The sequence below is a fragment of the Chanos chanos genome, chromosome 15, assembly GCF_902362185.1.
Source record: "Chanos chanos chromosome 15, fChaCha1.1, whole genome shotgun sequence".
NCBI classification, from domain to species: Eukaryota; Metazoa; Chordata; class Actinopteri; order Gonorynchiformes; family Chanidae; genus Chanos; species Chanos chanos.
In genome coordinates this window covers 6005088-6020355 of record NC_044509.1, presented here as the reverse complement: position 1 = coordinate 6020355, position 15268 = coordinate 6005088, and the positions used below count along the sequence as shown (strand labels likewise).

Sequence of the window (15268 nt, the reverse complement as noted above, 5' to 3'; positions counted from 1 at the left end):
TGTTGATAGTGTGAGATGGTATAGTTCGTTTTAGATTCGATTAGATTTTGGCCAATGTAAAAACAAAATGGTTTCTCATGGCTATAATTTGCAGATGCACTGTCTTATCTGTCCTGTAATGCCTTACCAAAAGGGCCATGTGGGCGTACAGAGATGTGCTGTCATTAAGGTAGGCATAACCGCAAGCTCGATTCTCAACGTTAGGGTGCGAACGCAAATCCTACCTGTGTTTACCGCTCTTTCAAAAGTCGTTGCATTTTGCGTGGTATCGGTTTGACATCAGTATTAACCGGTTTAAACATTACCTTGCACTAACAACGGGGGGGGGGGGGGGTCAACAAATAGCAAAGCTTAGGAAGTATCGACCATAATAGCTTTAAGCGTTGGCAATGCAATTGGACAGAGGACCGTTCATCGCGACCCCCTTTTTTTTGTTTCAAATAAAGTTCTTAGACATAAATACAGAAATTTTAGGGTGGGGCGGGTGTCTTACAGAGTAATTTTGGATGAAATTATAACTGTTTAGTTTGAGCCATTTCACTGTTTTCTGAGTTTTCAAACTGTAATCCGATTATGACAAAGACTGTGCAACACACTGAACAAATGCACCATCAGATATTGTGATGTCATTGTGGTATTTACAGTGATTGTGTCAGCAAATAGCCATTACTGTCAGTGCTGACATCGTCAACAGCCACTCATTATTTCTTCAGACTCAGCAGAGGATATTTTCCCTAGAATATGGGGGGGGGGGGGGGGGGGGGGGGGGTGGAAGAAAGAAAGAAAAACTTAAAAGCATTCTCCAATATCACATACGGGTGAAGTTTTATATTATTTTTATTCTGAGACATAATAAAGAGGTTCCTACCCCCTATTGCATTTTCACTGACCCTTCCGACTGTGAACTCAGAAGTCCCACATGAGACAGAACTGCAGTTCCCATCGTGCCATTCGCGCTGAATTAGACCCGCCCCCCTTTTTGAGTGGCAAGTTGTTTGTTTCACTGTTACCAGCTGCTGGACCATTCCAATCCCTGTCGGAGTGGAAACACGGGGGCCGACAGTCCTCTTTTTTCTCCCTTCCCGTTTACCTCGTTGTGCTTTCTTTTATTTCACCCCACTTCACTCTCTTTCTCTCTTTTTCCCCGTTGGATAACTTTTCCTTTTCTCTCCTCTCCACTCCGCTCCGTTTTAAGGTTTTAACAAGCTCTCAATAGATCTAGTTATTTATTTATTTATTTATTTATTGTTTTTTAAACAATCAGAATATACATTTATATGTTTTAGATGTATCACAAATGAGAAGACGCAAAAAATGGAGTTGCATATTTTAGAACACAGCTTGAAAGTAGCGAGTATAGCAAAAGAGGGTATCCAGATTTGCACTCACGGATTAATCAAACTAGCTTTCCTGCCCTCTAAAACAAGGTAAGTAGCTTTATGTACATGAACATTGCAAGTTTGCAGTCTCACAATAATGTAAAAATGGTCGTGGTGCATTCTTATGTTAAGATGTATTTAAAGTATTGCACGAATACACTGGCAACTAAATACGTGTTGTGTCAAGCAGTTCTGATTTGATCTAACTCAGCTCTCCGTTTCCTTTTCGTTTAAGGCAAATATTTTTTCATGATGCAAGTGAAAAGAGGTGTTTAACATCCACTGACATTTCTGATCATCAAGCGTCATATACACCTTTAATATTTTGTAGCTCATTCGACGGTTAAAAAAGGGGTGTGTGTACGTGTTTACAGCTCTGTCGAGTTGTTATTCCCTTGTACAACCGTGAAAATACGTGGTGGTGGTTGTATCTTTAAATTAAACTTGAACCGGCGGCGTGAAACGTTTTACGTAGCCCATGATGCTGAATAAACCTCACGATGTTGCAACCATCATAACCAACGTTTTTGACATGGCGAAGAGCAAGTTTTTACACTTCCCAAATGTAGGCTTCTTTATTGTCAAAATCCTGTCAACATTGTGACCTTTTTTGTGTTAATTTCAGAGAGTAGTGATGCTACATGAAAGCCTGACGTTTCTAGTACTGCAGCAAGTGGAATAGTACTGGGTAGATGACTCTAGCAGATGACTTCTCTGACAAAGGAGGGAGATCCATTTCTTTAAAAATATTTTGCATCAAACTGCAACATTCGCTTTTACATTTTTACCTAGTTTTAAACATTACTGTTGTACCGTCATAAGTATCTTGTCGGTAGGGTCGTCAGTTCACTGTGAATTCTCTTTCTCTGCAGGTTGTTAAGCAAAATGCATCAACCGTAGCAGGAGGTATATCCACCTGAATTAAATGTTACCTGTTCTTACTGACACTCGCTCCTGGGGGAATGACTAAAGGAGAGAGTTCTTTGAGGGTCCTTCGGTCTGTCCATTCGTTATGTTGTAACCCTCCTGTCATGTTTGCCCAGACTCGGTCCCATGGACCATCCTCTCTCTCGTGCTTTTATTGAGCTCGAGCTGGTGTGTAATGAACCCACGGCAAAGATTATAAAGTAAAGAAAGAACACAGATAAAAGTCATTTCTTGGAAATTTGCTCCACGTAACGCTAACTGGCTTGTGTACAACATGCCTTGGAATTATTATCATCATTATTATATTTTATTGCAGCTTTTGGACTCCGTTCCCCTTTTGTGTCCGATATAAGTCGGGTATTCTGCTTAGATTGCAATGCTAAATTATACATGCTTCATCATCCACAAGCAAACTATATAACATTCATGTAATATAACATTTATTATTATTAAGTGTCAGTTAACTTACTTGAGGTCTGTACAATGTCAAGAATAGTAACCGGGCAGAAATGTAATACTGTGCCTCTTGCTGGATTTATTCCAGATATTTCCTAGAACTATTTTTTTTTTAATCAAGGATGTGTCTGCTTGTGTTTTACCATCAGATATCTATAAAACATCTATAAAAGGTGACCTCATCTTTCCATACTGGGGAGAAAAACATATCAGATGAGAATCGTCAGGATGAATTTTGAATCCTGATCTCTGTGTGGGAAGCACTCTTAAGTACCGTTGTAATGGGAACAAGATGTCGCATCTTAATTTGTGATTTTAATGTTGTGTCTTGTAAGGAAAAATAAGCTCTTTAAACAAAGCTACCCACGGGGAAAGTCTTCTCTTTTTTTTTTTTTTACAGTCTTTTCTTTGGCTGAAAGTAACTTGTGGTTTGCAGCTCGCTGTGAACATTGCGTCTTCAGGCCATTCCATTGTGTGTTCGGCGACTTGCGCTCTTGCTCGCTGGACGAGAGAATCGGTTTTCAATGCTTCCTTTGGCTTCCAGCTCACTCACTGTGATGTGGAAATCTTACATTAGGCCCGTTGTCTGAGTTGGCCTCCGTACTGCTGCCGGTGCATTCGGCTAAGCACTGTGTTGTTTTGCTGAAGATCTTGGAGTGTATTTTTCACTGTATACCCCCCCCCCCCCCCCCACACACACACACACACTCACACACACTTACCTCCCACCCCCATATATTGGAAGTTGTTTTTTTTTTTCTGTGTTAATAACTTGGCTTACCTATTCAGCAGCGTTGTGTCAAGTGTCCCATGCTCATGTAGAATTTGAACAATGGTGGGAAGAAAAAAAAAAACACAAAACTTGTGAACAGAACATAGGGGGAGGTGTGGCCAAAGCTGCTTACTGTTTAAAATGTTGTTGACTGTCTTCTCTCTGGTTTTTGCTAGCTGACTGTTCAGCTTACACGGTGGAAGGAAAAGTCAGCTTTGTCACACAGACTCAAAACTCTGGCCCTAATTACAAGATACATGCACAGAGGCAGAGGAAATGTATCGTTAACATAGCATACATATACACACACACCACACACATACATATATGTACACAAATGTGAATGAAATAGATAGATAGATAGATAGATAGATAGATAGATAGATAGATACTGTATATATATATATATATATATATATATAGATAGATAGATAGATAGATAGATATGCTGTGAACTTAACCCCTTCATTTGTAACATTAATTCTTTATTATCTTATTTTAGCTTATTTTATCTTTGTGTTTAAAGGGAGTGTGTGTGGATGATCATACAATCAGTCTAGATTTTAGGAACAGTGGGCCTACAATAATGTTTGATCTAGTCCCTTTTCTCTCTCTCTCTCTCTCTCTCTCTCTCTCTCTCTCTCTCTCTTCTCCACAAAGGCAGCCTCAGGTGTGTCACTCTGTCCATGTCCTGCTCCCTTTCATGGTGATGTGAAGTGAAGAGTAGTCAAATCAGATTGCTTTGGGGGGGGGCAGTCCAGTCATGTTGTTTGCTGCTCATTTTCATCATGTGCTAGTCGCCCCAAGGTTGGTTTTTTAGGAGGGAAAGCTTCGACTGGGAGGATTAACTATCTGACAGTAAAATTTAAAAAAAACATGTAATGATTTTGCATCGATAGAGGATTTCATGTTTTATCGGTTTAGGCTCTTTTTTTTTTTCTTCTGTGAAGTCAATAAAGAAGCCGTTTAAAGAATTTTATCTTGCATGTTAAAATGTGATCAGCTGTCGTCTCTCCCCCGAGTGGTTTTAGTAGCGGCTGCTGGGAACACATTACTGTGCAGATTTGAAGCCATGGCTCAGGATGAGTCACTGCTGGTTAAAAAATCCAGTCTCTGGATTTGAGGCTCATATGCTCAAAACAATTCAATCAGCAAATCAGGATTGTTGGTTTCTTTCTTTCTTTTTCTATTTTTTTTTTCCCCCCCTCTCTCCTTTCTTCCCCTCCCGAATTCCCTCCGATGACCTCTGTATTTAAGAAAAGCTGTGTTGATACCTCTATACAAAAACTACTGGTGAGAATTTGACGTTTTCTCACAGTTGCTGGATTGAAGAAGGGATTTATGGGTAGTTGCGAAATGTCGCTGCACGAATAAGTTTTCAATTTTCTTCTTCTTTTCCTCTGTATTTTTTTTTTACTCTTCTTGCACGACTGTTGCTCTTTCGCACTCCTCTTAGAGAGATACCTTTCATCAGGGGTGTAAATTGTCAACAAGAGGTTCTCTTTGATCCCTCTTTGATTTTCGTCCAATGGCACAGACCCACAGCTTGCCCCAAACAGCTAGCTAAACATTTCAAGAGAATTCCCCCCCCCCGCGTCGTCAACGGAGACGTGACTTTCCCCGAAGTCGACGTGTAGCCTAGACTCCCCTCAGAAGTAAAGTGATAGGAGCATTGGGCAGGGGGATGCTGTAAATAAGAACTTCTCTCTTGGACCGAATCTTTGGGTGGGTTCACGTTTTACGAGCAGCATAAAACAACCCCCGACAGCAGCTGCCCTGCGTCTCATGGGCGGCAGATATGGGGGGGTGGAGGGGTGGGGTGGTATACATCTCAGACGGTTTGCATAGAGCATTGTATGAAATGAATATATTCCAAAGACCAGCCCCTCCAGTATTGCAGCCAGCCCCGGCGGCTGTTTGTATAACCGCTTTGTGTAACCAGTTGTCATCTGAGGCCAAGCTCATACAGTAGACAGGGAGCCCTAAAAGTGCCTGGTTCTCTGTGTGGATTCTCCCGGAGAGTTTTATTTCAGTCTTTGTCTTTTTTTTAATGTTCTCGTGATGACTAACGACACAGCCCAGTCAAATGGCAGAAATATTTTTCAGTTCTGGGCAGAGGCTAAAGATTTTTTGGGGGGACGAGGGGGTTGGGTGATTCTCTGACTCTCTCTCTCTATCCACCTGTGTGTGTGTGTGTGTGTGTGTGTAATCAGTATGTAGATGGTATTATACCTAGGGTGACATGTGTTCTCTGATCTGTGTGAGGGGAACAGCATGAAGTGATGAATACTGAACCCTCTCAGGTCCACTGGCTGTTCTCTCTCTCTCTCTCTCTATCTCACTCTCTCTCTCTCTCTCTCTCCCTCTCCCTCTTTCTCTCTCTCCCTCTCCCTCTCTCTCTCTCTTTCTCTTTCTCTCTGAAGCTGCAGCATCACAAGGTTGTACAGACCATGGTTGTCACTTATACATATACATTTTTTTCCAGCTGCAGATAAGTTGTGTCCTTGTCATTTCTACAAATATAACCCCCCCTCCCCCTTTCTCCTCTCTCCAGGTGTAAGTTCTTCAGTTTGACTGAAACCCCAGAGGACTACACAATCATTGTGGATGAGGATGGCTTTAAAGGTAAGTATTTGGTTACTCTTTTACAAAACTTTAAAATAGTTGCAGGTTACCCTAGCGAGGCGAGGTTAGGTCATGTAAAATATCACTGATTCTCTCTAATATCTTGTATCTTGACTTTCTGCCAATGTTTGACCACATATTGCTACATCAGGTCTCTCTTTTCCATTATGGGTTAACAGAGGGCAGGCTGTCAGTGGTTTGGTTTTGTGGTTGAGCGAGTGAATTCATATCATTACTCACTGGTTGCCAAGGTGACCCTCATTGGTCACCATGGATACTAGAAGCTCTGTGTTGCGAAACAGGCGGGGGTATTATTGGTTTACAAAAAAAAAAAAAAAAAGTTTTGATGTTTAAAATTGTCAGAGGCCTCTTTAGCGGTTGGAGTTTTCTATAGTTACATTTTTTTGTTGTTCTTGTTGTTGTTGTTGTTTTTTTATCAACCTTGGTCACTCTCCTGACTTTTTGTATTATTGTAGAAAGGGTTTCAGATTTGGGAACTCAGCTGTTTCATGTAAAACCATGTGATAATTACACATCCCTTTTTTTCTCCCCACCCCAAATTTAACATCTTGTCCTTGGATGTTAGCAAATCTACATGTGAAACCATAGCTGTAATGTAGCTGTCAGACTGTACCTCAGGTGTAACCTTTTGGTTTTTCTTCACTTGTACAGCCTGAAAGCAAAACGAAACAACAACAACAACAAAAAAAAACACTTCATGAAAAAAGTTTTCCCTCTGTCTTCTGTCTGTGACTAATGTTGAGAGAAAGACAGTCATCATCGTTGACATACTCTTTTTATGAAGTCAGTAAACCAGACAGGTTTGTATTGACCCTCCCTGGGAGATTAATGGCAGTTTTCAGCATACTGTCAACCCTATCAGCGGCTTTACAAATCAAACAGCTGGCAGAAAACGAAGGGAATTTTGGAACAAACTGTCCCGCGAATGATCTTATTGACTGTGCTGTGTGTTAGAACGCCTGACTTTTCCAAACTCAGTCACACCCCAATTGACATCCATCTCTCTTTACTCTTTAATCATTTTTTTCCTTCTCTTTCTTTCTCTCTCTCTCCTTAGAGCTGCCCAAGTCAGAATATCTCAGCGTTGCAGATGCCACCTGGTTGGCTCTCAACGTGGTGTCGGGGGGCGGAAGTGCCACCAGTTCTCAACCAATCGGAGTGACGAAAATCGCCAAATCTGTGATTGCCCCCTTGGCAGACCATAACATCTCCGTATTCATGCTGTCCACCTACCAAACCGACTTCATACTGGTGAGTCACAGCAGAACCACCCAGACTGGGTGTCGTGTTTGTCACATGCCTCCGAGGCGTTACCGGTAACTGTACTTGAGTCTAAGCCGTATGACAGCGAGGCTTCGACGCTCCACTGTTATCTCGATGGGTCACATGACCCAGACATCGCACAGTCGTAGTCAAGGTTCATCAGGTTCTTACACAGCGATCAGAAGCACCGATCATAAAGAGCAAAGCTTTTTTTTTTTTTTAGCATAGGTGCTGAACTTTTTTGACTTTTGAACCTTTTGTGTTTTGTTTTTGTTTCTACTTGTTGTTCTTGGTGGTGGTTTGTTTTCTTATCTATTCCACAGGGATGTTTTGACTGAATATGATAAATATGCATGGTCTTGATTAGCAATACGATTTGCACAATCAAAAAGGAACTTACTGTCCTCAGTATTCAAAACCGAAGCACTTTGTTGTTATATATTCATGAGGGATTTGATGGAAATATGACACAGACAGAGAGCTTGATGGATGTTTTTGTCTGTTGTGTGGAAAACTCTATTTAAAGAGCATGACTGCCTTTTTACTTAAAATACCAACCCAAACTTGATTTGCACCAGGGTTTTTTTTTTTCTTCTTCTTCTTTCCGCAGCCAACCCTTTGAAAAGAAAAGCTAAAACTGAATATGTTCTTTTTTTTTCTGTGCACGACGGGAGGCCCTCTCTGCAGGCACCTGCACTCAAATACATTTGTTTTTATTATCCTGATTAAGATTATGTGCAATGTCTGCACACACACAACTTTAAAACTATGATTGATCTCTAGTGCAATCAGAGTTACTGATTAACGATAGCAGAATATTTTTATCTTTTATTTTTTCGGGCCGCTCATATTCATAGTCATGCTTTGTACTTCACTGTATGATTAACTAGGAAAGGACGCGTGTCTAAAGGTACGAACGGTACAGTGTTGTTTTTTGAAGTGAAAGTTGCTCTTAGAGCACGTACCCCTTGAGCAGACCTGAGTATTATACGGCCCGCGGGCCGGAACCGGCCCTCGTAACGGTTCTGCCTGGCCCGGGAGGTCTGAGACAAACCACACCATTTTGCTTATGAAACTAAAAAAAAAAAAAAAAAAAAAAAAAAAACCAAACCAAATGACCTAAATTGGCTTTTATTTTGAAACGCTCGTGTGTCGTGCGTGTGCATGCCTCCTTCCTGTCCCAGCTGACATTGAGGTGAGTGATGTTTGAAACGGACTGGAAGTCACAGTGGCATCTGCCAAGGCACGTCAGGTTGTGTGAGCGTACAGGGATTCGCATTTCGTTAGCGCAACGCAGTCGACGGAGGTACGATATGAAGTCGCCCGCTACGCAAAAATGAGAGCTAAAAACGCGAAAGGGTGATGCTGAATGTAGTGTGTTTAATAAGTCATGGACTGCTAAGCATTTTTTCACTGAGGTTGGCAGTAAAGCTGTGTGGTTAGTTTGCAATGAACACGTGGCTATATTCAAAGATTACAACTTGAGCCGTCACTTCGAGACCAAACGTGTGGGGAAAAATACAGAAATCTATTATCAGAAGATGAGAGGGTGGGTTGTGTCCATTGAAAGCTGATTAGTGTAGTGTGTGGCTTTGTTCCACGGAACAGTAAATCAAACCATTTTAATAAGATGCTGTTTGGAGTGATTTTGTAACACACGTAACACATGCTGAAGAATAAGTGTACAGTGTGTTTCCTGCAGTTTAATCTAGTGATGAAATTAAGAGTTTACGGCACGGCAAAATGTGTTTGGCCCCCAGGCAACAATCTGGGTTTGTCATGTGCCCCCCTCCCCCCGGGAAAAACAATTGCCCACCCCTGCCCTTGAGGATAGGTAGGTTCGGAGGGTAAAAATGTGAGGCTAAGGACAAGAAAAGAGACAGGGTTATGTCATCTTGGGTGTTTTGCCCTCTCTCTCACTCCACTCACACAGTCTGCTCCTTTCTCATATTAATTTTTTAAAATGATGACTCTTAACTGTCTAGCCTTGTGCTCACACCGTCGCGTTTCTCCGGTCAGCGATGTAAGAATCTCACAGACAGGAACCTACACAGTCAGGCCCCCCCACCCACCGCCTGTTTATAAAAAAAAAAAAAAAATGTGAAGCCATGGGTAATCTGGGGGGGTTAGTTATGTAAAGAGGATCAGGCCTGGATCAACCTCTTGCTGGAATTTGTGGTAACATTTCACGACACCGTACATGTTCCAGACCAGCTGCACCAAACCATAGAGAAATCACAGGGCTCGAAAAGAAAGGGAGAAAACGACCAAGCCTCCGAAAGCTTAGCTCCCTGAGTCGGGCCACAGGAAGGGCAGACATGGATTTCACCCCTTTCTGTCTCTCTCTCTCTCTCTCTGTCTCTCATATCCTCATCTGCTTTGCACGAATACAAGGGCTTGGCACAAAATGCTGAATCCAAGGTGGTTTCAGAAGAGAGGCCTAAATAAACCTCTGTGTCTGACTCAAGCAGCCTAAAGGAGATTGCTGCCTGCTTTTCACTGGGTTTTTTTCTCCTTTTTTTTTTTTTTTTTGTCTCTAAAAAATCCTGCTCTGACGTATATTGAAAGCACACTGACACAAGATTGTGCTCAGGGAACAAGCTTGGTGAAGCACATAAATACCCTCCGCCCCAGACATGGTTGAGTCATGTATTGTTTGTGCGCTCTTTTGGTTGAGGTGGGTTTTTTGGGGGGGGGGGGGGGGGGTTTCAGATTGTTACATAGGGGTTTGTGTCATTCCGTGCTTTCTTACCCAAAAAAAGATGTAATAATTAGTTTACGTTAGTATTATAGTTAGATAAAGCCCCTGAGGGTACTGTTTTGCAATAAAGCTGGGGGTTTTTTTTTCTTTCTTTGCGTGTTCATTAAGTCTCTCACGGAGAAAGCACCTCGATATGGCTACCCTTGAGTTGGGTTTTGTTTTGATCAGGATGTGCCGTGAGTCAGGACTCTCTCTCTTTCTCTCTCTCTCTCTCTGGGCCCCTCCTTTTGAATTTCAATTGAATTGTTTGTTTAAGACGGCCTCATTATTTGTTTGCGTTATAATATATTCTGAAGTTGTTAGCAGTATTTTTGAAATGCAAATTTTCTCTTAGTTTCTGATGTGATTAAATCAGCCAGTTTCAGTTATTTGCATCCAGAGAGGAGCAGAGAGGCGTAGAGAGGGAATGTGGTTTAGTCACACCTCCTCCTGGCTCTCCTCAAACCCAGCTGCACCAAGAAGTTGTGCTGTCTCTTCAGGAGTTGACTGAAAATATGTCTAGAATACATAAACACTAAACGAGACCAGAAATGGTACCTAAATGTTCAGTAAAGAATGTGACGTGTTTGTGCGATGCAAACGGTAAATATTCTGTTGTCCCGCGTATATGGCTGGGTTCTCCCTGACTAGGAACGCTCATTAGTCTTTATGAGGCTGTGCATTTTAATGTCTTGATTTTGTTAAATGTAATAATTGTATGACAGCTATATCCAGTACTGTTTCAGTCCACATTTGTTCGTACTATTTATGTGTATATTTATGTTCATAAGGTTCTTTCACTGAGTAATGCCTTTATGTTGTCAAGCGCACATTTCCTCGCAATTTGATATGCCTCTGGTTCCTGGGTACAAATAAGAGCCAAACCTCACTTGTACACTGAATAACAAGTTCAAAGTACAGACTTAGTACAGTTTTTATGGGATTTTGATCATTGTCCAGTAACACACAGTCAACACAATTTTATTTATCTGCTGTTTAATCTACAAACAGTCGATTAGCTGGCAAATACATCAGTGCAGCATAAATTAATTAATTTCCGTTCTTGAGGAGCTCACCACGCTTCTTTCCTTCCTGTTGCTGCTAACACATTGTTTACAACCTCATTTTTGGCCGAAAAGGACGGTGATTCACGGTTAATCTGTGTTGCTCTGTGTTTAGGTTCGCGAGAGAGACCTGCCCATGGTCATGCACACCCTCTCCTCCGAGTTTACCCTACTGAGAGTGGTCAACGGCGAGGCGGTCGCTGCCAACACCACGGGGGTCACCAACGGCTTCATCAAACCAAAACTCGGTGTGCATTTCTCTGCCGCTCTATTGAATTACCGATCTATTCCCCTGAAAAGGCTTGTTTACTCGAATCAGGTTGTCATAAAAAAAAAAAAAAAAAAAACCCCAGCTGATTAATTTGAAGCATCTCGCCTTTCCCAGCTCGTATGTCCAACCGTTTTTTTTTTTTTACGGCTCTGGGGTAAAAGTTTGGCCGTTACGTTGAGCGATCAGTCTCCCCAGGCCGCTCGACATTGCGGATATTATTGGGAAAGGTCTCAAGGACGCGCGTTCATCCTCGTACGTCATCTCGTCACTTATGTTTAGACCGTCTCCCCCGAACATAATCTGAAACCTCGATTTGATATACCGCCAAGAAAAGATATGACTGTCATTCGTCTCTCCCATCATTTCGTAGAATCTCCGTTCCTGTTTACTAGAGCTGTAGCTTATGCGTGGTACTATAAAGGAATGTCCTGTTGATTGGCACCACACTTCTGTTTGTGGATTTGGTTTACACATAGAAAATCATTCTTATACCATTTTCAATCTGTTCCATGCTAATATTAGCAATAAAATAGACCATTTAAGGCGAACTAGAGCCGTACGACTGGACTGTGTTAACGCTTGGAATAGACCAGAGAGTTACATATGTACCTCTTCAACGTCAGACGGATGTAATAGCCATAATAAACAAAATCGCTGCAGCGTTTCCCAACTCTAGCCCCGAGGAGCTGTCTGGCAACATATATATATATATTTTTTTCATCCTATCTCAGCACTAACACACCTGATTCAACAAAGTGCATTAGTGCTGATTCAGCAAGTGGTTGGTGTCTAGCAACCAAGGTGAATCAGGTGTGTTGGTGCTTGGCTACTGCTAAAAAGAAAAAAAATTCCTGTTCACTGAGTCCTTGAAACTTAATCTTAAGGAACAGTGGGGTAAAAAGCAAAAACAAAAGGAAAAAAAAAAAGGTTGTTTAGAAATAGAAAAAAAATGTGCATTTATACCCTATTCATGAACATTTTTAAGGTTCTAAGGGACTAAAAAAAAGATGTATATTCATCTCTAAGAAGCTGATAATCATTCTTTTTGTTTTGTTTTTTTATTGTTTTTTTTTTGTTTTTGTTTTGTTTTTTTCTGGTACCCCTCAGTTCCCCGGCCCATCATTCACCCACTGTTTAGCCCCAGTAACATGTTCTGTGTGACGAGCCTGGATCCAGACACCCTCCCCTCTGTGGCCACTCTCCTTATGGATGTGATGTTCTACTCGGGCGGGTAAGAGTTCTTCCTCTCCTCGCCCCCTCCTTCTGTTTCACATATGGTCATCACCAATAGCCATCTGCTATCCCTATTAGTACACTGATAAGTGTTTCTGAGGTCATCTAGCGTAGGAGTGAATTAGAGACAGAGAGGAGACAGCATTATCACATTGCTCTGGTCTCGCTCTTTTATGACGTGTAGAACTGCCCAAGACTCTTTGCTGCAGACAGACAGACAAACCGTTTCGAGTGTTATGGTGATAACGAATCACGCCGGTTTTACGTTCCAGGGTGAAAGAGTCGGGGGCGTCGAGCGAAGATTCCGGTCACATCCGGTTCTTTTCGTTCTCTCTCATCGAAGGCTACATCTCTTTGGTAATGGATGAGCAAACAACTCGAAGGTGAGCTTTTACTAGCCTGTAGCAGGCCTACTAGCCTGTCCAAACCCAGTCATCCGTACCACTGTGTCATCAATAGTAGTGAATAGGAGGCCTTAGATATATGAAACATGCTGTATGTCTAAGATAGAATGGTGCTTGCTAACCAGTAGGATCAGTAGCAGTAATGACCGTTTCTTTACTCTATTAAAATATATTTTTACCAAATGTTATGGCCCCCCACCCCCCCCCCCCCCCCCCCCCCCCCCCCCCCCCCCCCCCATTACACTCTCACCTTAAAACATCTCCTCATTTGGTGAGGATTTCAAACATCCAATTTGCTGTAGTAGCTGTGTTTTAATGTAATAATTAGCATGTGCAGAGTAAATAGTTTGTTTAATTCAAACTTTGGCCTGATAACTGCAGTTGCTCCCAGCTGTTAGCATCTTAAACCCCGTCTACCACATTTCCACGGCTACCCGATTTAAAGTTAGACCACACTAATGAAAAAAAAAAAAATCATGACCCTGTCTTTGAGAGGTGAAATAATGGGATAGAAATAGATTTTGCAACTCTGGTGCTTTAAAAAAAAAAAAGCGATGATATTCATATATTCAGTGTTTGCTTTTGTTTGTTCTCCTGCAGGTTTCCCAACAATGTACTTTTCACCAGCGCATCAGGGGAGCTTTGGAAAATGGTCCGCATTGGAGGGCAGCCCTTAGGATTCGGTAAGTTTATTTTTAAATGTATATGTGTGTGTGTGTGTGTGTGTGTGTATAAGTGTCTAAAATGTCTATTTATACATGTGTCATAATATAAAAGTTGTCATTAGATGACATGGAGGGATCCAGCCCCAAATGCTGTTGCTTCAAGATTTGAAAGTGGAAACATTTATTCTTTTGTTCTGGTTTTTATCAGATGAATGTGGCATTGTGGCACAGATATCAGAACCTTTGGCAACTGCCGACATTCCCGCCTATTACATCAGCACCTTCAAGTTCGACCATGCTCTGGTGAGTACGCCTCCTACGGCAACCTCACACTGACCTCTCGAAACAAAGAAAAACCCGCACACGTCTGGAAGAAAGATCACGGCAGTAATGCCATCCTTTACAGCGAATCAAATTTTTAAACCGTATTCAACGATTCAGTCAAGAGTGTCATTCAACGTCAGTGACACCTACGTCAAGCACCAAGATGTTTAAAATTCACGTATGAACTGTGCTTCATACAGCAGCGTTTGACTGACTTCTTTGAAGCTTTAACTTGTGAAGCAACTGACGGAACTCAGCGCTGTTGTTGTCTTTTTTTTTTGTTTTGTTTTGTTTTTTTGTTTTGTTTTTTGTTTTTTTCCCCCTGCTCAGGTTCCTGAGGAGAACATACAGAGCGTGATTGGCGCCTTGAGGACCAATGAGGGCACAGGACAGCGAGAAGAAGAAGCCGTGTGACAGGGCAGGACTGGAGTGGCACGTCCTCGATAACATATTGATTTCACGTCAAACTCTTAAAAGTGCCAAGAGCTTAGCGGCGGACTGCTGTCGGTGGGGGCGGGTCGGGGCGGGGCGGGGCGGAGCGGGGTGGACCGGACTGGGGAAGGGGACGGTTACTGAAGAGGTGGGGGGGGGGAAAGAAAAATTGGGGTGAGCTGGGGGGAAGAAGAGGGGGCGGGGTGTGTGTGTGTTTTTTTTTGTGTGTGTGTGAGGGTGGGATTGGTGTGGAGTTGGGGGTTTTGGAGCGGGAGGGGGGGGGGGGGGGGGGGGCTGCTTCAGTTCCACACTCAGCAGTACCCCCCCACCCCCCACCCCCTTTGAAACGTCTACGTCAACACCCGCCTCCCCACTCACAACGTCCCACTCTTATACACAAGCACAGCCACCTCTACAGGGACCCTAAGCTTGTGTGACTGCAGTGTTTTTCCTTCTCCTCACTTGCTCCCTCTCTCGCTCTCTCTCTCTCTCTCTCTCTCTCTCTCTCTCTAGATCCACTCCCTCCCCCTCACACCATTTTACCATGGCAACCAGGCCTGCTAAGGCCTGCTCCTGGTTGTTTTGTTTTTTTTGACATCAGCTCCCGAGATGTTTCGAATAACCATTTATGTATTAAATGCAAAATTCTCCTTGTGGAGGGCAGAGAATGTACATCATGGCAAATTGTTTAT

General features: G+C 42.4%; 1 protein-coding gene across 1 annotated transcript; it reads left to right on the top strand.

Annotated features, from left to right (window-relative positions):
* The first annotated feature begins 1266 nt into the window (after positions 1-1266).
* On the top strand, positions 1267-14642 carry castor2 (cytosolic arginine sensor for mTORC1 subunit 2). Its single transcript, XM_030792886.1, has 9 exons — positions 1267-1427; positions 6089-6159; positions 7238-7431; positions 11363-11495; positions 12626-12749; positions 13024-13134; positions 13756-13838; positions 14029-14123; positions 14475-14642. The coding sequence occupies exons 1-9, from the start codon at positions 1315-1317 to the stop codon at positions 14556-14558; spliced, it is 1008 nt and encodes a 335-aa protein (XP_030648746.1). The 5' UTR covers positions 1267-1314; the 3' UTR covers positions 14559-14642.
* Positions 14643-15268: the final 626 nt, after the last annotated feature.